The 23968-nt window shown below is 45.9% G+C and overlaps 1 protein-coding gene across 2 annotated transcripts in view; it reads right to left on the bottom strand.

Annotated features, from left to right (window-relative positions):
* DDRGK1 (DDRGK domain containing 1) overlaps positions 1–20210 on the bottom strand; it is a 41591-nt gene extending 21381 nt beyond the window's left edge. For both annotated transcript variants that reach the window (XM_061351912.1, XM_061351913.1), the window contains exons 1-3: positions 20042–20210; positions 14353–14508; positions 1692–1798 (exon numbers count right to left, since the gene is read on the bottom strand). In XM_061351912.1, coding sequence (XP_061207896.1) covers positions 1692–1798; positions 14353–14508; positions 20042–20129 — 351 coding nt within the window. In that variant the 5' untranslated portion in view covers positions 20130–20210. The remainder of the gene's footprint in view (positions 1–1691; positions 1799–14352; positions 14509–20041) is intronic.
* Positions 20211–23968: the final 3758 nt, after the last annotated feature.

Raw genomic sequence — 23968 nt, 5'->3', positions numbered from 1 at the left:
GAACCGTAAGGAGAGGGGAAAATAACAGAGTGGGATATAAACTCTCTAACACCAGGTACATCCAAATACATCATTAACCTGGAATCCTTTAAAGAAAAAGCTGTACTGGTCTATTTAAATCAATTTACTATTAGTTTTTAAACCAGATTTAGCAAAGGGATTGCTGCAAAATGCGACACTCATACACACATATAAAGGGTGTTTAGTGTGTTGTTTAGATGTTTAACTTGCTCTTCAGCCTCTTCAGTGTATTTCAGTTTGAAGCTATATTAAGAGAGCAAGCAGAAGACATTCAAATGGAGGATTTGTGGCTTTGAATGCTTCAGAGGAAAACACCCTAGCAAGGAATTCCTGTCTACATGGGAAAGTAAAAATCAGCATGTTTTAAAGTGAAGCAAAAGATCCCTCACTCCAGCATCTGATGCTTATCTAACTTCAGCTTTGCTCAGTTTCCACAAAAAGGTAGGTTCATTAAACAGAATGAATATGGAAAGTAATGAGGAAATGCTTAAAGCACAAAGTGAGAAAAGAATCATAACAGAAGTTTATATATAAACTTCTATTATATATTATACTATATGTATTATATATAAACTATTCTATATAAATATAGAAGTTTATATATAAACATAAAAATCAAGTTTATTGCTTATTGTCCTGTCTCTAGGGTATACCACTACACTGCAAAGCAGAAACTGGATTAAAACCTCAGGTGATGCTAAAACTCTCAAGGTGGGATTTCACTAGACATTAGAAGTGTCAGTAGTCGCACAAACCCTGTCTTTTTAGAAGGTGTAAGTCCACCCTGCGCCCCAGCCTCTGATATGCAAAAGCTGTTTGAGTTTATCTACTCTTGCAACCCCAACTTACAGAACAATAGAGGGTATGCAAAAAATACATAGAACAACTAAAAGGAATTAATGCAGCAGCTGCTGCCATCCATGAGCACGCTTCAGAAAATGAGTTTCTGTGGAATTAACAGCAAAATGCTGGCAAAACTGAGAAAATGCACCAATATTTAAGCCATTTACACAGATTTAAGAAAGAACAACTGAAAAGCTACAGTGTGGTCACTCTGCATACGTGGTCTCTGGCTTAACAGCCAGATTTCAACCAAAATCTGCCTGTATCACAGATTTCTGTGGATTAATATTCATCTCCCCCAGCCCATAAAAACAATAAACACAGATAAACCCCATGGAGCTTTTGCACTATGAGAGCACGTAAAACAGCACTGCCCACGGTTTTGGTCACAGACCCAGGGTTTCAACAATGCTCTGTAGGCTTGAGGGTGTTTTTAAGGGGAGACAGTGGTGACATTAAGCTGTAAGCCAGTGGAAATATCCACTGAATATATATACATATATATTTAGTGAATACATGTATATATATATGTACAAGTAAAGAGCATTTAAGAGTTTATCTCCTCTCTCCTCCCCACAAGAATGCCAGAGAACCTGATACAAAGAAATGAGACCATTTTTCCATGGATCTCTTGGGATTTTTTATTGTCATATTTTGGGATATGACAATAAAAAGCTGAACTTCAGAATTTAAACTTTAAACCAAACCCACAACTGCAGTGATGACACTGCCTTTGCCTTTCTGGGGTGTCTGTCACCACCGATTCTTTGCTGAGTGCTGCTATTCAGGCTCTGCTCTGGGCTCTATACGTGGCAGGAAATGCTTACCTCTCTCTGTGCTTTTCTGGCTTGTTTCTCTTCTAATTTCCTCTGCTTCTTTGCTCCGATTTTCCCAGTCACCTGAAACTCTGGCACGTCCTCAGCATCATCTTCCTCTGCAACATCACACAAACGACAAATGTGAAATCAGTTGTGGAGAATCCCTCCGAGAGAGAAACTCCACTGCTTCCAAGGAAAGCAGCAGCAGCAGATGAAAAGGAGACACACACGCACTTCAGACAAGACCTATTAGATGGAAAAAGGCAAAGAAAAATCACAAGAGACTGCCAAAGCCACAGAGTAGAAGTAACAACGCAAACGCAAGCTCGAGTCAGAAGTAAAACCCGACTTGATCTTTTAAAGGAAGGTTCTCCATAAACATTTTCTGCTCTCACAATTAAATTAAATACATTTTCATACATAAAATGTGCTGATGGCTGTAATTATAGCAGCTTAGCACTTGTGTACAGAGACTTTCTTCCCAGTTACCTTTAAGGTTAGCACATCATATACCCATTCAAAAAGAGAGATCTGGGGGCATGCCACTCATCCACTGGTTAAAATAGACATTAAGGGAGGAGGAGAAGGGGGAATTAAATCCCTGCAATGCAAATCTTGGGAATGACAGCAACAAAACTACATGTAAATAGCTCCCTGTTGTACAACAGTTGGCTGTTTGTAAAGATTATTTCTGCAACTGTGAAATAGGAAAGCGTCATGCTGAAATGGTGTGCAAATGCCTCATTTTCTGCTCGCCTAGGGGCTAAGGGACACTAAAGAGCTTTGAAAGACTCTCATTCCTCCCCACCCAACGCCTCAAGAACATTTGGCCACTTTATTTGCTAAATTAGCCCTTGATCCTACAACATAAGTACTGCGGATTGACCTCAGTGTTCAAAGAGCAATCATTAGCTCACTTCACGGAACACTACACAATATAGAGAGATTCCCTGTCTGAATCAGATGGCAGAATCAAAACGAAAGATCTTAATCACACTGATACCTTTTGGGGTAATCAGTATGAATTTTGGGGTAAAAAGTAAATACTTGAGCATCCACAGGGCTGGTAGACTTGATGCCAGCTTCAGATCCACACACTCAAACTCCACTGGGTAATTTGAATATCGGCACTGCCAGCTCCTGCTGCTTTCCTGAAACGTGGGGTTGACTTCATACAATCACAGCATGGTTTGGGTTGAAGGGACCTTAAAGCTCATCCAGTTCCAACCCCCTGCCACGGCAGGGACACCTTCCACTAGAGCAGCTTGCTCCAAGCTCCGTCCAAATGAGTCTATAATTGTGACTGCTGGTCAGCATTAAAACCCCCACTGTTTGAGGGAAGACTGAAGTGCAGTATCATTAAAGCCATTCCCCTTGTCCCAAGCCCCTCTCCAGCTTTCCTGCAGCCCCTTTAGGCACTGGAGCTGCTCTAAGGTCTCCCCTTCAGGAGCCTTCTCTTCTCCAGGCTGCCCCAGCCCAGCTCTCTCAGCCTGGCTCCAGAGCAGAGCTGCTCCAGCCCTCGCAGCATCTCCATGGCCTCCTCTGGCCTCGCTCCAACAGCTCCAGGTCCCTCTTGTGCTGCTGCCCCAGAGCTGGATCAGGGCTGCAGGGGGTTCTCCCCAGAGCACAGCAGAGGGGCAGGATCCCCTCCCTGAGCTGCTGCTCACGCCCTGGGGGTGCAGCCCAGCTGCATCAGGAGTGTGCATTCAAGGGGAAGAGAATACAGGGCAACTTCTCTCAGTTAAGTTTTAGCCCTCATCATTGTGGGGGGAGAACCAAACAATTCCCCACTCTTGTCTGAGCCCTTGGTTTCCAAGACCAGGCTAACAAGAAGAAAAAGGCCCTGGTATTTGATAAGCAGCTTCATGAGAGCCTTTGGCCATTATACCCAGAGCTGAATGTACTATGGCAGTCACCAGAACTGGTCTGGTAAGGTTGATGCCAGGATGTTTTCCATATGAAGCTTCCTCCAGAGCACCCAATCCACTCTTTTGGGATCTTAAAAAGCTGCTATTAAAGGAGTGTATGAATAAACAACACTCCCCCCTTCTTTAATATGTAGAATTAGGTTCGAAACACTCTTGTTTTACTAATTCCAATATACGCTATGGTACTATGGTTAAGCCACTGAGACACATCATCAGAAACAAATGCAATTGAGAGCTGTGTAGGTGGCTCTCAAATAGCTCAGCTGTTTTTGGGCTATGGAAGTTAAAATGAGGCAGGCTTGCTGAACTGGGCTTTAGAGAATTGCTGCTCTCTGATTACTGAGATGATCAAAAGGGTTCCCCCTTCCTACACCACAAAGAGAGCAACAGGGGACACTCAGGCTTGACACAGTTGCTCCTACAATGTTGCTGAAGCTTAAAATAACCTTATTTGTGATTTAAACACAGGGCCAAGGGGAGTTCCAAACACAATGGGTGAGCAACCCAGCATAAGCAGGTATTACTCCAAAATTAACAGCTCAACACTGGTATTATTCTTTAGAAAGTTATTTCTGGAAAACACCCCAAGTATAAAGCATCATCTATGACACTCTTCAACCTGAGGCTCTGAAAGCCTCTCAGATCTCATCTACATTAAAGAGTACCTGAGCCAGAGGTTAGGCAGATATCTAGGGAGGCTTTTAAATCCTTTTCCCAGTCCTGGATCAAACATGTCTTTGTTCTGTAGCTTTGCTTTCCTCCTGTTTGAAGCATCTGACGTGATCCCTTAAGCACCACTTCCTCCAAGCTTTCTCTAGTGCAGAGTTACATCCAACAAAGGACAGACAGTGATGCAGATACAGCCCATGATTCAGCAGAGCTTTAAAGGTCAACAACGCATTAAACCTGGGTGCAATTAATGTGTTAAATAAACCTGAACATGCTGACAAGAATATAAGTACAAGGTAAAAGGATTTGCTGAATCCATTGGTTACTACAGCAGAATAGCTCCACCAAAAGCAGAGTGGATGCTGCACACCACCAGCAAGGTTGTATTGTGGTTTTAATAAAGAAGCTATTGCTTCAGCAGCTTTTAACAATCACTTTTCACATACTTGTAGTTGCCAACACTAGTAGCTCTTATGGGAGGTCAGGCCATAGGAACGTGCACTCCAGATAAGATGTGAGGTGCTCAGTTAGCTGTGCTTGCTTGTTGTGAGAGTGGTTTAGCAACACAAAAAGCACTAGGGGAAGCCTAACATCAGACACAGAATCATAGAATAGTTAGGGCTGGAACGGACCTTAAGATCATCCAGGTCCAACCCCCCTGCCATGGGCAGGTACATCTCGCACTAAACCATGGTACCCAAGGCTTCATCCAACCTGGCCTTGAACACTGCCAGGGACGGAGCATTCAGAACCTCCCTGGGCAACCCATTCCAGTGCCTCACCACCCTCACAGGAAAGAACTTCCTCCTTATATCCAAACTTCCCCTGTTTCAGTTTTAACCTGTTACCCCTTGTCCTATCACTACAGTCCCTAATGAAGAGTCCCTCCCCAGCATCCCTATAGGCCCCCTTCAGATACTGGAAGGCTGCTATGAGGTCTCCACGCAGCCTTCTCTTCTCCAGGCTGAACAGCCCCAGCTTTCTCACAGCCTATTCTCCATACAGGAGGTGCTCCAGCCCCTGATCATCCTCAGGGCCCTTCTCTGGACTTGTTCCAACAGTTCCATGTCCTTTTTATGTTGAGGACACCAGAACTGCACGCAATGCTCGAGGTGAGGTTGTCATGGTAGAGTTGAAGCTGAAAATGCATTTTGGTTTGGGGGATACTGAAGGTCTGTAATTTATCTGATGTCCTAAAACATGGCTGTTCTGGGAAGTAAACAGGATTGTGGCAGGAAAGGGACAGAAGTTCAGTGTTCCAAACTGGACACAAGCAGGTTTCAGTAGTGACTTTCCCTAACAGATACAACAATGGTGGTACAAACAGATACAAAATACGGCGCTGGTAAAGACCACCAAACCTCAAGGCATGCAAGACCCTCTTCACCCAAACTGCTTGGGCAGAATGGGACTGCTTTCAACCCTAGCCCCAACCCTACCAACACGTTCTGGTCCATCTTTACAGAGTCCAACATAGCTACGTCAACATTTCCAGAGCTTACAAAGCATTCCCACCACCTTTCAGCTCAAAGAGACAGAAAGCATAAATAGTCTGACTTAGCACGATACTTTCACTTCACATGTTCAGCTTTGCACAGCTATGGGTTGGCTCAGGGGGCCAGCTGAGAGACAGCTTCAGGGAATCAGCTTTTCCTTACAGTTTTCAACATATGGAAAGGCAGGACAACAGGCACAGGTAATGGTCACACAGTCTTCCAATCTCTTGATATTTACAGACATTCCAAGTACCTTTAGAAAGTGTACTGGAGTGCTGATGGTCTCTGTCAGGACAGGAATCTACCAGCCACTGTGTACAGAACATGCAAAAACTCCAAATGAAACAACATATATCATATGACTATGTATCATATAGTCATATGACTATATATACACTATATATCATAGAATATATTATATTCTGTGATTTTACTATGTCAAAAGGTCTGTCTCACTTCCCATTAAGTTTTAGAAATCAAGCAAGAGGATTGCCAGAGTCACAGACTGGTTTACTTGGAAGGGACCTTAAAGCTCATCCAGTTCCAACCCCTGCCACAGGAAGGGACACCTTTCACTAGAGCAGGTTGCTCCCATCCAACCTGGCCTTGGACACTGCCACGGATGGGGCAGCCACGTTTCCATCCATGAAAAAGGATGCGAGCTGCACATGTGGCTGCTCACAAGAAGCCCTTTGGGCACAACTAGCTGATTTATTTATTACTTATGCAGCAACTAATGAAAGGAGTAAGAGAAAGCGGGGGGGGAGATGCCAGGCAAAGCAAACAGTTCTGCCTCCCAAAGACATATGCACTTTATTAATGTTGAATAGATGTATGACACCAGCCGCTGGAAAGGAATCAATCCACCCCATGGAAAGGTGTGGGCATTCATGAGTAACACAGCCCTGAGGTGGCAGTCATAACAATATCTAACTTACTTTTCAATTTGGTAGCTATACAGTTTAGGAACCCAATGAGACATTGGCACTAATGTGCAGCCACAAAAATCACCCTATACTTTGGACAGCAACAGGATAGCAAAGAAAGGACAGGAGCCCTTTAGAGCAGAAGTCAAAGGACTTGAAGTGTTTTCTCAAAGCCATGTGGCATAACTGAGAAACCACACACCTACCTCTTCCACACACCATCTGCACCTGCAATGTCTCAAGGGCAGACACACACTGCGTACTTTGACAACACTGAAGTCACTTTCTATATGAACAGCAGCAAGTCAAAATTAACTTCTGATTCACCAGTCAGGGTATCAGTAGTCAAAGTTTAACTGTACTAGAAAGGTTTTCCTACTGATTAAGCATTAAAATGATTTCAACTGCTACACCCATTAATATTGATTACCAGCTGGCTCATGAGAACAGCATGGAACCACATCAGTGCTTCTAAGTTTACAGTTTCCAGATTGCTCAGCACACCAAGAGTATGGGGAGATCAAACGTTCCACGTGAGGTAGAGCTTCTGCTCAGAAATGTACTTTGAGAAATGCAGAACAAACGTTCTGTTCAAAGTATCCAGTATTCATCACCAAATGAGGATTAAAAAGAAAACACTTTATCCTATTCCCCCTCCCCCCAAGAAAAAAAAACAACCCTACTCATACAAGGTTTTTTAGAAGCAAGATTTGAATGCTGGACTTTGATGCTCCACAGAACAACAATGGATATTTTAACATAGTACTACAGAATGGTTTGGATTGAAAAGTACCTTAAGATCGTTCAATTCCATCTCCCTGCCATGGGCAGGGACACCTCACATTAGACCATGCTGCCCAAGGCTCTGTTCAACCTGGCCTTGAACACTGCCAGGGATGGAGCATTTTTCACTTCTCTGGACAACCCATTCCAGTGCCTCACCACCCTCACAGTAAAGAATTTCTTCCTTATATATAGCCCAAACTTCCCCTGTTTAAGTTTTAACCCATTTCCCCTTGTCCTATCACTACAGTCCCTGATAAAGAATCCCTCCCCAGCATCCCTATAGGCCCCCTTCAGATACTGGAAGCTGCTCTGAGGTCCCCACGCAGCCTTCTCTTCTCCAGGCTGAACAGCCCCAACTCTCTCAGCCGATCTTCATCCAGGAGGTGCTCCAGGCCCTGATCATCTTCGGGGCCTCCTCTGGACTTGCTCCAATAGCTCCATGTCCTTCTGATGTTGAGGCCACCAGAACTGCACACAGTGCTGCAAGTGGGGTCTCACGAGAGCAGAGGCGCAGGATCACCTCCACTGACCTGCTGCTCACACTCCATTTAATGCAGCCCAGGATACATGTCAAATTATCACATTTTTAAAAATATTTAAGAACTTCTATTGTTTGTTCAGTTCTTTCTTCCTCACCAGTGATTAACACTTACAAAGAAAAATACGAGATTCTGATCTTTTTCTTTTCTTTTGCCAAGCCAAAGAGGAGAGGAACTTACAATTTAATCTATACTGGAATCATTAACTTGCTGTTATCATGTTTTACTTTACAAGCTAAAGCACTCAGTCTGTCAAAAGCTGTTGGCTTTATCATTACTGGTTCTGTGGCAATTAGTAAATTTAACCCAGTATTCGCTGTACTGGACATTCCTACACCTGTGCTCAGCTGTACAATCATAGAATAGTTAGGGTTGGAAAGGACCTTAAGATCACCCAGTTCCAACCCCCTGCCATGGGCAGGGACACCTCACACTAAACCATGGCACAGAAGGCTCTGTCCAACCTGGCCTTGAAGACTGCCAGGAATGGAGCATTCACAGCCTCCCTAGGCAACCCATTCCAGTGCCTCACCACCTTCACAGTAAGCAACTTCTTCCTTATACCTAACCTAACACTTCCCCTGCTTAAGTTTGAATCCATCAACCCCTGTCCTATTGCTACAGTCCCTTATGAAGAGTCCATGCAACACTAAAAGCTCATGCGGATGTTGGAATGTTTAACCTTTTGGAGTTATATCCTGCTGCCTAAAGCAGAGAGCTCATAGCTTGTACCAGTTTGAAAGAAAGGTTGTTAACAAAACCCAATTATTTCTTTGATGCAGTTAGTCCTGTTTGTTACAAACCCCAAAGAAACAAAAAAAGCTTGTGATAATCCACACAAAGACCCATTTTTGGCAACACTTTGTGCAAGTCAGAGACGTCATTTTTTTGTAAGATCGAGCATCTTTTAAAAGCAAACTTTTGAAAACATGTCCTGGAAATGTCCCAGGCTGCCTGGGCTCTCCTGGCACCTCCTGCTCTTTTGTGTGGTTTCTTATCTAGCTCAGCCTCACCCCTAAGACCTAACAAAGCCTCCCACCAGAGGATCACCCGGTGGTCTTTTCTTGGTGCTTTGGAGATTGCCATCATGTCTTAGATAAATCTGTTTCTTTGTAGCTACCCTGAATCATGCTGTGGTGACACCCACCAGTTTCAGCCAACAAAAACGCCACCCTGTCAAATTAACAGCAGCAAGTTATGGTCCAAGAGACAGCCTTCAGTGACAGAAAAGCTGTGTCCTGCTCACCAACAGATTAAACAACCCTGGAAAAGGCACTTTGCCTGTGCATGCCTCTGTCCTTCCACAAACTCTGTACTGTGTGCTGCAGCAGGCAGGTTTCACTGCATGCTCATACAGAGTCACTGTCAGAAGTAACGTACAACAGCCCTTCAAGCAAACACATTTAGCTCAGGTCATCATCATCCTTGGTATTTTTATCACAGCAGGAGCAAGATGACATGACCATACTTGCTGTTACAAGTTCATCCCCATGAGTTTCTTATCACTTGATAAGAGATTACAGTACTAACGTGTTTCTGCAAACATCAGATTGGCTGGGTCACTTTCTGCTCCAAGGAGGTAGCGTCAAGAGAAGCACCTACATCACTGCAGAGCAATCTGCAGTGCTCAAGGCAAGAGGAGAGGGTTTGGAAGCAAAGGCTCAAGGTGAGAGTTGCACAACTGCTTTTACTGCAGGTAACCAGGAATCAAATAAAAGCTTTCAACAAAACATCTTTACATGTACCCAAGGTGATGAAGTCCAAGTGGATGCACTCAGAGAATCAGTCAGGCAAACCCAAGAGCCAAAGACACCCCTTTCAGTCAGTAAATAAATGGGACCTGAAATGGGAAACTATTTAATGCTATTTATTCACACTACCCCACATCCCAAACAACCCTCAATCTGACTCCAATTTATCCCCTTCCCACACTTCCTTCCACCACTTAGCTTGGCCTTTCCTGCCCTAAATGATTAATGCCTGAAATCCACACACATTTATGCCTTGCAGCAAGTTTATTTTCTTCTTGGTTGCAGTTAGCCACACAAAGCCACTTCTGTCTGGCTTAAATTTAAACTAAGATAGAGCAGAGCTAATGAAGTCTGCAAGCTGGGGTATCAGAAGCAACTTAACCACATGAATACAGAGCTCTCCTTCCAGACTCATTATCCACAGGGAAAGGCACAGAGACACTGCTACAATGTGCAGAGCAGATGTGTTCCGAGGCATATAGGCTTCTGTAACAGTCACCCAAATTGCACTGGGCTGCATGAAAGAGAGTAGTGTTATGACTAGAATTAAGTTAGGCAGTAGAAGTCAACCAAACCCTGTTCTCTAAAGCCAGGCTGGAAGTCACGCTGGTGGAACACAGCTCAGGGGGGGTCTCAGTCATTTTGAGAATGGCTTTGTCATCCATGAAAAAAATCTCTTTGGTCATCAGAGGATATTAATAGCTCTTGATAGTCTCATTAAATGACCTCCTTTGAGTACTCAGCTAACCACTGAAAAACATTACTCAGGCAAACCAAGGCAGCGTAGGCACAGCGGGTCTGTCCCCATGTACAGCGCAGCCCACATGGAAGCCGTGAAGAAAGAACGTGTGTACACCATGTGGGTTGCAGTTCTGGTAGGAAAGTCAAGGCATTTAGTGTTTCATTGTTTGTTTTCTGTCTGTGACAATCAGCAAGTAACTTAAGTGTTTTACCCCACCCGACTGAGCTAAAGGAAGGATTATAACGTCCCCACTGGTGATGGGTGTAGAGATGAGTATTCGAACACTCATTTACTCTCCTTGTCTGCACTAAATGACTCCTTATCCAGACTTACAAGATGAGGGTTTCAGCTACAGAAAGGACAATTAGAAGTTACCAAGGTTCTGATCCTAGTCCTACAATTTGTTTTGGTGCCCCCCATTATTCTGTGAGAGATTCAAGCACAGGCAGGACTGTGAGCTACTATTTCAGCCTTGAAGCTTTCTTTGTCATTCTGGAATGGAAATGTGATTATTAGATGGAAAACAAAAAGCCCTCGCACTAACCACAACTCCAAAGCCTGCAAGTGCTGACTTGAGACCGTTTCCTAGAGTCAGCAGAACTGGCTCCCAACAGGCAGAATGCTTTGGTGGTTAACAGCAGCTCCTACTTGACTCCATTTCTGTGTCTGTAACAGTAACATAGATATGGCCAGAGCGCCCTTAACACCCTTCCAGAGGTCATTGCCAGATATCTTAACAGCAAAGTCTTGTATCTAGGCTGGGGCAATCCTATGCACAACTACAGACAGATAGACTGGATGGAGCAACCCCGAGGAGAAGGACTTGCGGGTGTTGGATGAGGAGAAGCTCCCCATGACCCAGCTTCAGTGTGTGCTGGGCTGCACCCCCACAGCATAAGCTACAGGTTGAGGGAGGGGATCCTGCCCCTCTGCTGTGCTCTGGAGAGACCTCCCCTCCAGCCCTGATCCAGCTCTGGGGCAGCAGCACAAGAGGGACGTGGAGCTGCTGGAGCGAGGCCAGAGGAGGCCATGGAGATGCTGCGAGGGCTGGAGCAGCTCTGCTCTGGAGCCAGGCTGAGAGAGCTGGGCTGGGGCAGCCTGGAGAAGAGAAGACTCCTGAAGGGGAGACCTTAGAGCAGCTCCAGTGCCTAAAGGGGCAGCAGGAAAGCTGGAGAGGGGCTTGGGACAAGGGCCTGTAGGGACAGGCAAAGGGGAATGGCTTGAACCTGCCAGAATCGGAGAGACTGAGATGAGCTCTTAGGCAAAAGCTCTTCCTGTGAGGGTGCTGAGGCGCTGGCACAGGGTGCCCAGAGAAGCTGTGGCTGCCCCATCTCTGGCAGTGTTCAAGGCCAGGTTGGACAGGGCTTGGAGCAAGCTGCTCCAGTGGAAGATGTCCCTGCCCATGGAAGGGGGGTGGAACTGGATGAGCTTTAAGGTCCCTTCTAACCCAAACCAGCCTGGGATTATGTTATTTGGTGTTATGCTGCACCGACCTGTGGCAGAAGTCAGAGTAACACAAAGCAGCATTAGGTAGCTTTGCCCAGAGCTACCCACAGGCCCAGAGTGGAAATTCCCCACAGAGAACAGAAACTTATTTGTAAAACATTTCAACAAATTTAACCATATTTTAACAAGCCACTTCAGGTGCAGATGTTCTAAAGCAACAAGAACATTTACAAGTCAAGACTGAAGGAACCAGACTGGCTTGTTTTCAGTGCTTGTGTCTCCATCGCCAAAACGCTTTGCTTTTCAATCCTCAGTGCCCCAACTGGTCCTGCACTGCCTGGCACTATATGTTGCTGCATTCATTCTGGGTTCTCTTTCCATGTAAGGCAACTAATTTTTATAACACAACTCTGCTGTAGTGATAATCTGCTATTTCAAGAGGTTCAAATGGAGGAAGTTACTAGTCAATGCTGCTCTATATTGAAGTGACAGAGCAAAAATACACGAGAGGAGACGCATCCAGGAGTGATTCCAGCCCTATGCTATATGCCCACTGAGTGAGCTTCAAATCACATAAACTATCATTTTTTAAGAGGAAAAACACCCCCAAACCCCACACTAATACATATAGCTCAGGACCTGGCTAAAGGCTTTGCAGCACAGATGCATATAGTCCATGACAGAGTGGGGCTGATTTCAATAGTGGCCACTACTCATTGCACACCTCAACAGCAGGGAACCAGGGACAGATGCTCCACTTCACAGCTTTATTGAAGTCTACGCCATTTCCAAAGTCTTTGGTGTTCCTGTTGTGCACCCATGCTCAGGCACTTGGAAAGACTATCCCAAAAGTAAGAGTAAAAACACCCACAGCAGCATGAAACAGAAGCAAAGAGCAAGAAGTTGTTTTAATTTGAAAAAGAAAATCCCCACCCCCCAACAAACCAGGGATGCCATTTCAAAGAAAACTTAATGCATGAGCTGCAGCATCTGATACACAGCAAGCTGCAAAGGAATTATTTATAAAGCCCAATGACACAGATTCTTCCGTTCCTAAAGTGACAGAGATATGCTGTTTGCTTTGACAGCTTCACTGCCGGCCTTTGGCATTCAAACTTTTGATGTCTGGAGCTGAAGGCAAAAGCTTTTTAGATTCTATTTTCTTTTCCAGGATGTTATCACATGAAAAGAAGGAAGCAAAGTTGAAAAGTTCAGGCCTGTCAGTTTTCCACTTGTGAAACAGTTGAATGTAATCAGCTTGAAAAGCACGTTTACCTGCCAACACGAGCATGAGATGCTCTAACAAACTGCAAGACAAGTAAAGCTGAAGTGCAACTAGTCCCTACTCAACGCATCACACAGATGTGCTTTGTCTCTCACCTACAGACCAAAAAGAGTCCCTGACCTTCACTGCAAACCCACTTTTAACAGTACTTGTGCAGAAACCCTGAACACTTAACACATGGTCTGAAAGTAGAAGGAATCTATTTAGGTGAATCATGGTGATATCACCTCTTTAGCAATGAAGATGTGTGTGAAGTTTCACCAGAAAAAGGAATGAGGTTTACAAAGTATAGCAAGATTTTATCACCATATTCTTGTCTACAGCACCACCACAGAAATATAGCCATTAACTGTAGATCCAGCATGGGAACTGGGGACTTGTCAACAACCTGCGAGCATCAGCCAAACTGCTGCAGTCTCTGATGATCTCCAGCTCATCAGCTTGATTCTGATCACCATCTGGATGGCTTCTTGGAAAGAAAACTCTGGATTTTGCAGAGTACATTGGGGACTTAATGCTTCCCACCAGTTTGCAAGGAACCAATACTTTAATACAGCTTGTGACTCTACTCCAAGATGGGGATTCTATTTACTCAACTTTAACCTGCATGGCTAAATAAGAAATACAAAAGCCAGCTTCTAGGAAGTAAGCGAAGAATATGTTGTGACGCACTGCAGGCATAACATGCTACCAGAATTCACCATAGGAGGAGGTAGAGACTTGATTTAAAGGTAGGTGGTATTTAGAGATAAGTGATGAGGTACAGAGAGAAGCTGGGCAGTCAAACTGATTATGAAAATGAATAATAATAATAATAATCCACAGTCAGCAAAACTGAAGAACTTTCTTTAGGAGCCACCTGTACCATTTTACCAGCTTTAACGTAGAATGGTTTGAGTTGGAAGGGACCTTAAAGCTCTTCCAGCTCCAACCCCTGCCACGGGTAGGGACACCTTCCACTAGAGCAGGTTGCTCCAAGCCCTGTCCAGCCTGGCCTTGAACACTGCCAGGGACTCACCACTCTTCTAATAAACACAGTAAGATCAGGTGTTAAGGTCCATTTCTGTGTTGGCAAGTTGAACTGAACCCAACCCAACATTACCTTCACCCCAGTCCTGGGCCTGCTGCGCTCTTCTCTGTGCTATCAGCCGGTTTGCCATGTTCCTCCGGCGCCTTGGCATCCCATCTCCCCTCTCATCCACATGGGGCCGCGGTCTGGCTGCTGCTGCTGCCACATCTCTCTGGTGTTCCTCATCAGCTGCAAAAGGAAAAAAGAACTGATGTGAGATCCATCACCTCTGCTTGCTGCAGCTGCCCTTTCACCAGTCAGCTGTTGCAGTCAGAATGTCAATGCCAGTGGTGCTTTCCTAATGAGAAAATGCATCCCCACTCTCATGTGGTTTTTTCCTGCATGAGAGGAGATACCCACAAGTCGCTTTCCCATGATTAAGCAGGATCATGCACTGGAACTTTCTTACTTCCACCCTGTGCAATAGAGATTTTATCCTGACAGCAGTCTCTTCTGCAATAACATATAGATCATTGTAAAGAAAAAGCTAATGTGCTAATTAGCTATGTGCTAATGTTATTTCAGCTGACAGAACCCACACACATGACAAAAATAAATCAGCCCACCAAAGACAGCCCCCCAAGTGCTCAAAATAATATCCTTAATGTAATAACTTAATCTAATAGTAATCTGTTTTCCCCTTCTGCTAGAAGGCTATTCCCTTTTATATGGCACTCTAGTAATTTCTGAGTTACCAAAAGGCAAGGACCCAGAAGCACTTCTTCCCCTTCTAAAATTGTACTAACTTAGAAGTAGGTTTATCTGAACTCAAACCTCAGAGCACACAAGCTCAGAGTGGAATATGTAAATCCTTATACCTGAAACAAAACCTGAAGAGCAAATAATCATTACAAGTTCTAGCTTGAACACATCAAGAGTAACTTCATTCTACCACCCTGATTGAACTGTGGGTCTCCCAACAAATACATGTAGACAGAACCCCAAAGGTGAATGCAGCTCCACTCCATCCTCTCTGCTTATGCTTCAGTTACTAATTAAAATGTTACAAATGAGGAATATCTTAACAGAGGAGCAGCAAAGAGACATCATGATAGGAAGCAACAGACCAGTGGGCTTACTTGAGAAGGTCTCCACAGAAAATCCTCCACCAGCTTTTTCTTTGAGACCTCCATGATCCTGTTGCTATCAGTGACGGTAGTCAGGCTCAAGCAGTCAGATAAAGGTAAAACATCACCATCCTTGATACCTGCTTTGCATATTCTGTTGATAAGCAGAACTGATATTTGCGTAGGTTGCTACTTGCTCAATCCTGCAAAGAATTAACTGCTGTGCCCTAATTCAGGTAAATATTCAAATGGTCTCATGGAAAGCTGCACAACTACTCATTTACTTCAACTCAGGACACTTTTTTGCACTTTGCTGGATAATATTGCACATCAGCAGGGACATAAAATGCTTTTCCCATTCAGCCAACTCTCCAGCATCCTCTGATCCTAAAAACCCTACTATTAGCATATTTATAATGAGAAAATAAGATCCATTAGAACTACACCTATGTGATGATCAAACGTGTGCTTGGAGCTCATCTTCATGCGTCTCAACTAGCTTCAAAGCAGCTAACTTTGCTTCTGATAACACTATAGCTGCAGCCCAGGCTGCAAATCAGAGTAATGTGGGGAAGTATTTGGCCAGCAAAGCCTGTAGCAGTTCAGGATTGCTGCAGCAATTATGCTAGCAGTGCCTTAGCTAACTCCAGCACAACACATCGGGACATTTTGAACTGTGTCACTGCACTATCACACTGAAGTCACCCAGTCCTTATCCACTCCTTTTATGTGTGGACTACAACAGGTCTACAATAAATTACAGAGTGCTGGCTCGAGATCTGATCACCTTGCTTCAAGGCTTGCCCAATCTTACTTATAGCATGATAATGCTTATTTTTGAATGCCACAGGACATGCAAAGGCAGAGCAACAGGTCACTTACTGAGACACTATCAAATGCCATAAATACTCAGTCTGCCAAAGACTTTTTATAAAAAGGTGATACTTTCTCTTAATAAGCTTTTGAGATACACTGCAATTCCAACCTTTCACTGGGAAGCTTCATTGGGTCTAGCCCAGTAGCCTCCAGTGATGGTCTTACACAGACAGACACTTGCTCATTCCAGGGCTTGGTTTTGGTTCTCAGTGTCCTGTGAAACAGAGACTGGTTTGCATTTTGTGAAAGAGGAATCTATTTATAAGACACATATTAATTTCAAACTGAGGTGTTTAACCCTCAGAGACCAATGTGTGAACCAAGTTACTCTGTTTTCTCAATTAAGTTCTCCACAGGAGACTCAGTAATTCTTCAAAGCTGACCAGTGTTAAAGGGGCTTTGAAAGTCATAAAAACTCCCACCCATACCGTTGTTGGACAATGCTTGTCAGACCTCCAAAGCATACAAACAGCAGAAGACACCTAAACACTGTGGACTGTTATTTATTAGAAAATAACATGCTTTAATAAAGCTTTTTTCTTCCCTCCTCCCCCTAAAGCTTCTGTTTGTAGGCATTCATCGGTACAGACATTTGAGAAACATGAATGTTAGTCACTGCATTTCTCCCAGTGCTTCATGAGGGGGAGGAGAAAAGAATCATTCACTCTGCCTATAACATGTTTCTACCTGGCTGACTCTTCAGGGGTCAGTGATTTGCCTATGTGGCTCAAGACACATCAGCTGGTGCAATGCCTAGAAAGTCAGACAAGCTCTTTCTCCCTGCATATTGGAAGTATCCCAGATTGTCCAGAGCTGCATGAATGGGCCTGTAACTGGTGGTCTCACAGAACACAGAGGATACACTTAAATCATAGAATCAGAGTGGTTTGGGTTGGAAGGGACCCTAAAGCTCATTCAGCTCCCTCAACCTGCTCCAGCACCTCAATGTCTCTCTTGTATTGAGAGGCCCAGAACTGAGCACAGGATTCAAGGTTCAGCCTCACCAGTGCCCAGTACAGGGGCACAATCCCTGCCCTGGCCCTGCTGCCACACTGGTGCTTATCCAGGTCAGGATGCTGGTGGCTTCTGGCTGCCTGGGCACAAGCTGCTCATGTTCAGTGGCTGTCAATCAGCACCCCGAGGTCTTTGCAATGTTATATCATTGGAAAGAACACTTTCAGAACCCAGACTTCTCAGGACCTAATTTTACACCACGCAGGCATAAATCTGCTCTTTCACAAAGCCTTACAAATTTCCACTCAGAGGAAAGACACTTTCCCTTGTGAAGCAACCCTCTGCTATCACAGCACATCATGATCAGTTCTATCACATAAGCAGGTCCATCAGGGTTAACACCTGGGCTGGCAAGTTTCAGGTAAGACAAAGTTCTTAAGCTCCTTCACCCCACACCAACACAGAGAGAGCTCCACCTACTGCACCCTCACTCCTTCATGGTACTTCCCATCACACTGGTGGCATCCAGCATCTTCCACCTTCACACTAACCTAACCTGGGATATTCAACGAGAAAGCAACGCGACATGCCACAAGTGGAATTGTGCTTGGCTTTCCCAGGAAAGTGCTTTTCCCTAGTCCATCTTATCACCTTAAGGCTTGTTCACAGATATGCCAACCACTGATAAATGCCAGCAAGGCTACAGATTTTCTGTTCTCAGGAAAACAAGCCCAGACATGATCTTGCTGGAACCACTCTGCTGCTCCAAATGACCTTTGAAAGGAAACACACAGTTACAGGATTTACCTCTGGTGACCCTTAGCTCCTTTCATTCTCTAAATCAGCAAAATTTAAAAGGAAATTCCCAAAGAGAGAATAAAGAGAAGCTGCTGTTCTAACCCCTAGGCTTTAACAACAAAAGAATTAGTGAGGCCGCCACCAGTTCTCCAGGTTAAGTGTCTCTGGTTTCAAGTCTTTTCCATGCTTACAGCCTTACTAAGTGAATTCACACAGCTTTCCTAACAGAGCGGTAGCAGCTTCCACTTACCATGTAAGAAAAAGGAATACAAAAGCAAATTCCTGCTTAAGATCAAGTTTTGCAGCTATTAAATACACCACAGGTTTTGAAAACTAAGTTTTGTTGTGTAAGGAGAACAAAGTAATTCTGAAAAGGACTTTATAATGACAGAAATCAGGGTTTTAAGGTAGAAATTATCTTAAACCCACAATAAAGTAAAGCAAGACCAATGTGGAAGGGTCAAAAAGCTGCCACCGAAACAGAGGCTTCAACATGATTAAATTATGCTGGGTGTAAACTAACTTTAACCAAACTGCTCACAACCAGATTGAAGCTTTTGAAGAATCCACACCACGTAAAACAGATGCTTGGGCTTCATTTTAGTTAGACCTTTTTATGCTTAGGAAGAAAGTAAATCCTCACAAACCTCATAGCCTCTGACTTACCCAAGCCAGTATCAGGAAATTACATACTTCAGACACTTTCATCAGAAGCTCAGCTCCAAGTCACCAACTTCATCAGTTTCCAAGCTATTAAGCAGTATTAAGACAAGGTCTATACAAGAAGAGGTGTAAGGAAATGTGTTCTTAAATTTACTGGTTTTGAACAGTAACACTGAATAACTGATCAAAAATAACATTTACTGAAATACGATTTTAAATTTTAGTAATGATTTCATTATTATCAGCAAAGCTTCTAATGTGAAGTCCTTACCAGCATACATTCCCTTATATGCCCTGGAATGCCTGAGTTTTGTGGTTTTCTTTGTCTCTTAAAAAGAGATTATCAAAGCTACATCCCCCTTAAGAAAAAAGCAAAACAAATCAACCCTAAATCACCCCAAATGCCAGAAAGTGGTGGTGTTATAATGACAAAGGCTTCAATGTTTGTGCTGCCTAAACATATGAAGTTGAGACCTCACAGCTAAACAACCTCCCTTCCTCAACTCTGAAAACAACTCAGAGGCTGCTGCAACAGACCTGGCAGTGTTTGGTTTATGGTTGGACTTGATGATCCTAAAGGTCCTTTCCAACCTAACTCATAGAATGGTTTGGGTTGGAAGGAACTTAAAAGCTCATCCAGTCCCAACCGCCTGCAACAGGCAGGGACACCTTCCACTAGAGCAGGATGCTTCAAGCCCTGTCCAAATGACTACAGTTCTGACTGCTAGTCAGGAATAAAACACTGTTTGAGATAGGGCTGAAGCGCTGTTATCATCTCCTTTCTCCCAGAATGGGACTGCACAACACCATGCAGATGCGTATAGTGGGTAGCAAGCCCTTTCAGCACCGAATGAAGTGGAGAACAAGCGGGTACAGCTGTCATGGGATGGAGAGGCTGCCCTGCTATTGGGGTGCCATGCCTGGCAGGAGCACTAACCTGCCACGGAGCACCCGGCGTGTCCTCACACCGTGGCTTTCACTCCATTACAATAAGGACACTCTCCCTTCCACCCGCCCATCCCGAGGGCACAACCCAGACAACCTCACCCCCACGGCAAACCCGCTCACCCCAGGCCCGGGCACCAGGCCCATCCGGCAGCAGCAGGCCTCACCGCCGGCCGGGGCTCCCCCGGGGCCTGAGGGGCCATCCCAAAGGGCGGAGTAAAGCGCAGGACACCGGGGACCCCCCGGGATCCCCCGCCATGGCGGCTCCCTCAGGGGAAGGCCTCAGGCGGGACGCCCCCACGGCGGTTTCCATGGCGACGCTCACCCCATTCCCCGACCCCACTCAGGCAGGGGCGGGCCCGGCTGAGGTCCCACCACCGGAACGGGGCGGGAGGAGCCCCGGCGGGGCCATGACCCACCTTCCCTCACTTGGCCGCGGAGACGGGTGGCAAAGAAGAGGAGCACGGCGAGGAGCGCGGCGGCGATGGCAAGCAGCACCGCATCCATGCTCCGGCACCGCACCGGCCGCCGGTATGTGTGTGTGTGCGGGGGGACGGCGCTGGGTACGCCCCGCCTCTCCCCGCTGTAAGGCCCCCGCCCTGGGGTGTCCAAGCTGCCTGCAGGGGGGTGGCGCTGAGGAAGACGCGTAGGGGATGCGCAGGCGCGGCGAGGGGCAGACCTCGCGGGGAGGGGGCCTTGTAGGGGAGGTGAGGCAGTAAGGGAAGGCGGCCTCGGGGTGGTCGGTGGCGGGGGATGTGGTGACCGGTTGGTCCCGTTGGTAACGGGAGGGAAGTGGAAAGGTTGGGAATTATGAGGTAAAACTATGGCTTCATCCATAACCATGCATCTCAGTAATGCTTCCGGTCATAGAATGGTTTGGGTTGGAAGGGACTTTAAAGATCAGGGGTCTGGAGCGTCTCTCTTAGGAGGAGAGATTGCGGGAGCTGGGCCTGTTTAGTCTGGAGAAGAGCACACTGGGAGGGGGTCTCATACATGAAGACCAGTGTCTTAAAAGTGGGTGCCAGGAGGATGGTGCTGGACTCTTGTCAGCAACAGGATGAGGAGCAGGGCCCATAAACTAAAACAAGTTTCACCTCAACATGAGGAAGAGCTTCTTTACACTGAGGGTGGCAGAGCAGTGAACAGGCTGCCCATGGGTGTTGCAGGGTCTCCTCTGGAGACATTCAAAACCTGCCATGGATGTGTTCCTGTGTGTAAGCTGCTTTAGGTGGCCCTGCCTTGGCAGGGGGGTGGAGCAGATGATCTCTAAAGGTCTTTTCCAACCCTAATGATGCTGTCATTCTGTAACCGTCTGTTTCCAGCCCTCTGCCACAGGCAGGGACACCTTCCACTAGAGCAGGCTGCTCCACGCAGCATCCAGCCTGCCCTACGAGGGATGGGTCCACCCCAGGCAGGCTGTGCTGGGTATGCCATCTGTCAGGGCACCCCTGGCAATGAAGCCTAGGTTACACCTATGAGTAATATCTAACTTTTGCCTTTAGGACAGTGGTATACAGGCATGGAATGAAGCTGGAGCTGCCTGGCTCAACAGCATATCGGGTAGCTGAAGAAACCAAAGGAAGTTTGCCCCTGACAAAATCTTAAAGTCTGGCCCTCAGCTGGCCCAAACCAAGCTGTTTCGTGGAGTGAACTGGCTTAATTTGGTAAGAAAACAGGAAACCAAGCTGCCCAGAGCAAGGTGATTTGTTTAAAAGTGGGATTTTGGAGCAAGTCCAGAGGAGGCCACGAGGATGATCAGGGGACTGGAGCACCTCCTGTATGGAGACAGGCTGAGAAAGTTGGGGCTGTTCAGCCTGGAAAAGAGAAGCTGCATGGAGACCTCATAGCAGCCTTCCAGTATCTGAAGGGGGCCTATAGGGATGCTTGGGAGGGACTCTTCATCAGGGACTGTAGCGATAGGACAAAGGGGTGATGGGTTCAAACTGAAACAGGGGAAGTTCAGGTTAGATATAAGGCAGAAGTCCTTCCCTGTGAGGGTGCTGAGGCGCTGGCACAGGGTGCCCAGAGAAGCTGTGGCTGCCCCATCCCTGGCAGTGTTCAAGGCCAGGTTGGACACAGGGGCTTGGAGCAAGCTGCTCCAGTGGAAGGTGTCCCTGCCCATGGCAGGGGCTTGGAACTGAATGAGCTTTAAGGTCCCTTCCAACACAAACCAGCCTGGGATTCAGTGATCTGTACAGAGCCAGTGCAAGGTGGGAGGCCTTTGGCTGTAGGTTGGTAATCGCTTCAGGCTGATCTCATGCTGGTGCCCAGCCAAATGGAGGATCTGCCTCCTGTCCCTCCCCTTCTACTTGGCAGCAGCACTCCCTGGCTGTGCAATGGGCCAGATCAGTGAACTAATAAGGGAACGAATATATGTTTTTTTTCCTGGATTCCTTTATTAGCCAGGTCAGAACAAGGATCAGCATAAAAAGATGCTGCAGGAACTTGCAGCTGGGGGTGGAGAGCAAATCTGAAACCTGTTGTGGAGCTCTGCCCCAGTTCTTTTGTCAACGAGTATTTTCTCTTTTACGAGTTTTGACCTGCTTGGTGGTTGTAAAGTTGTGACTGATCGAGCCCTTTCTTGCTCTGGAGATCCCTTTGCTGAGGCCTTTGGGAGAACTGCTGTTGGGAGAAAAGTTTTAGTAGATGAAAAATGGAAATGGAAGGCTATTGGATGTCTAGACATGATCCAAGAGAACTTTTAGCTGTGACAGACAGAGACTGTCAGGAGCTCGAGATAAAGTCAGGTCTCCTACAGTAAAACCAGCTTCTATACGAAGTTTGTAAAGGGTTATCACAGTGGGATGTGCTCAAAAAGGAATTACAGATGTAATGTTTTAATACGAAGTTTGATTTTAGTACTAATCACTCAAATCTCATTTTGGAAATAAATGTCGATGCCCCTTTGCTCAAACTCTGTTGTCTGTGGTCTGTTTCTCTCTTAGCAGGTTAGTGGAAAACAGGTTGTTGGAACAAGTCCAGAGAAGGCCACAAGGATGATCAGGGGACTGGAACACCTCCCATATGAAGATAGGCTGAGAAAGTTGGGGCTGTTCAGCCTGGAGAAGAGAAGGCTGCGTGGAGACCTCAGAGCAGCCTCCCAGTATCTGAAGGGGGGCTATAGGGATGCTGGGGAGGGACTCTTCATTAGGGACTGTAGTGACAGGACAAGGGGTAATGGATTAAAACTGAAACAGAGGAAGTTTAGATTGGATATAAGGAAGAAGTTCTTTCCTGTTAGGGTGGTGAGGCACTGGAGTGGGTTGCCCAGGGAAGCTGTAAATGTTCCATTCCTGGCAATGTTCAAGGCCAGGTTGGACGGAGCCTTGGATGAGATGGTTTAGAGCAAGGTGTCCCTGCCCATGGCAGGGGGTTTGGAACTGGATGATCTTAAGGTCCTTTCCAACCCTAACTGTTCTTTGATTCTATGATTCTTACCATGTGGTCAGAGATGATGTATCCTCTGGCAGTTTCTGAGTCACAAGGAAAATTGCACCTATCCACAGTTAGATAAATGATGAACTGGAGCTCACCTGGTGGGTATATTCAGAGCATGCTTCACACAAAGGTTGTTTTGTGTGTAATGGTGAGGATTCTTTCTGAAATAAAACCTGAATGACAAATGTTTGGGGTGTTCTCTATGTCTTTGCCTGCACATCTGAAAAATGGTGACTCTTTAATGAGAGTTTAATGGGGTTTGTCATGATCCAGATATTGACCTTGCCCTGCAGCCAGACCTTACCTGTGTGAGTGATGTGTATTTTATTTGTTTGTGTGGTCCGTCTGGCCTTTGCTAAGGAGGTGATACTAATGGTGTCTTCTGCTCCTCTCTGCGCTGCAGATGAGGTTTTGCCTGTAGGTGTCACCATTATGCCGTGTAGAAGCAGAGCTTAGACTTTATAGAGGAGCAACCGTGCCTCCAGTGCTCAGTTCAGTGTGGTTATGAGAGGGGCTCATCCAGTTAAAGCTCATCCAGTTCCAGCTGCCTACCACGGGCAGGGTCACCTTCCACTGAAGCAGCTTGTTCCAAGCCCCTGTGTCCAACTGGCCTTGAACACTGCCAGGGATGGGGCAGCCACAGCTTCTCTGGGCACCCTGTGCCAGCTCTTCAGCACCCTCACAGGGAAGAGCTTCCTTATATCCAATATAAACTTCCCCTGTTTCAGTTTGAACCCATCACCCCTTGTCCTATCACTACAGTCCCTAATGAAGAGTCCCTCTCCAGCATCCTTGTAGTCCCCTTCAGACACTGGAAGCTGCTCTGAGGTCTCCACACAGCTTCCCTTGTCCAGGCTGAACAGCCCCAGTTTTCTTAGCCTCTCCCTTTAATGTTTTTCCTAGTCTGA

The sequence above is a fragment of the Neopsephotus bourkii genome, unplaced genomic scaffold, assembly GCF_033783945.1.
Source record: "Neopsephotus bourkii isolate Nb327-2 ecotype Australia unplaced genomic scaffold, CSIRO-AGI_Nbou_v1 NB_616, whole genome shotgun sequence".
Taxonomy (NCBI): Eukaryota; Metazoa; Chordata; class Aves; order Psittaciformes; family Psittacidae; genus Neopsephotus; species Neopsephotus bourkii.
This window is presented reverse-complemented; position numbering and strand designations above follow the sequence as displayed.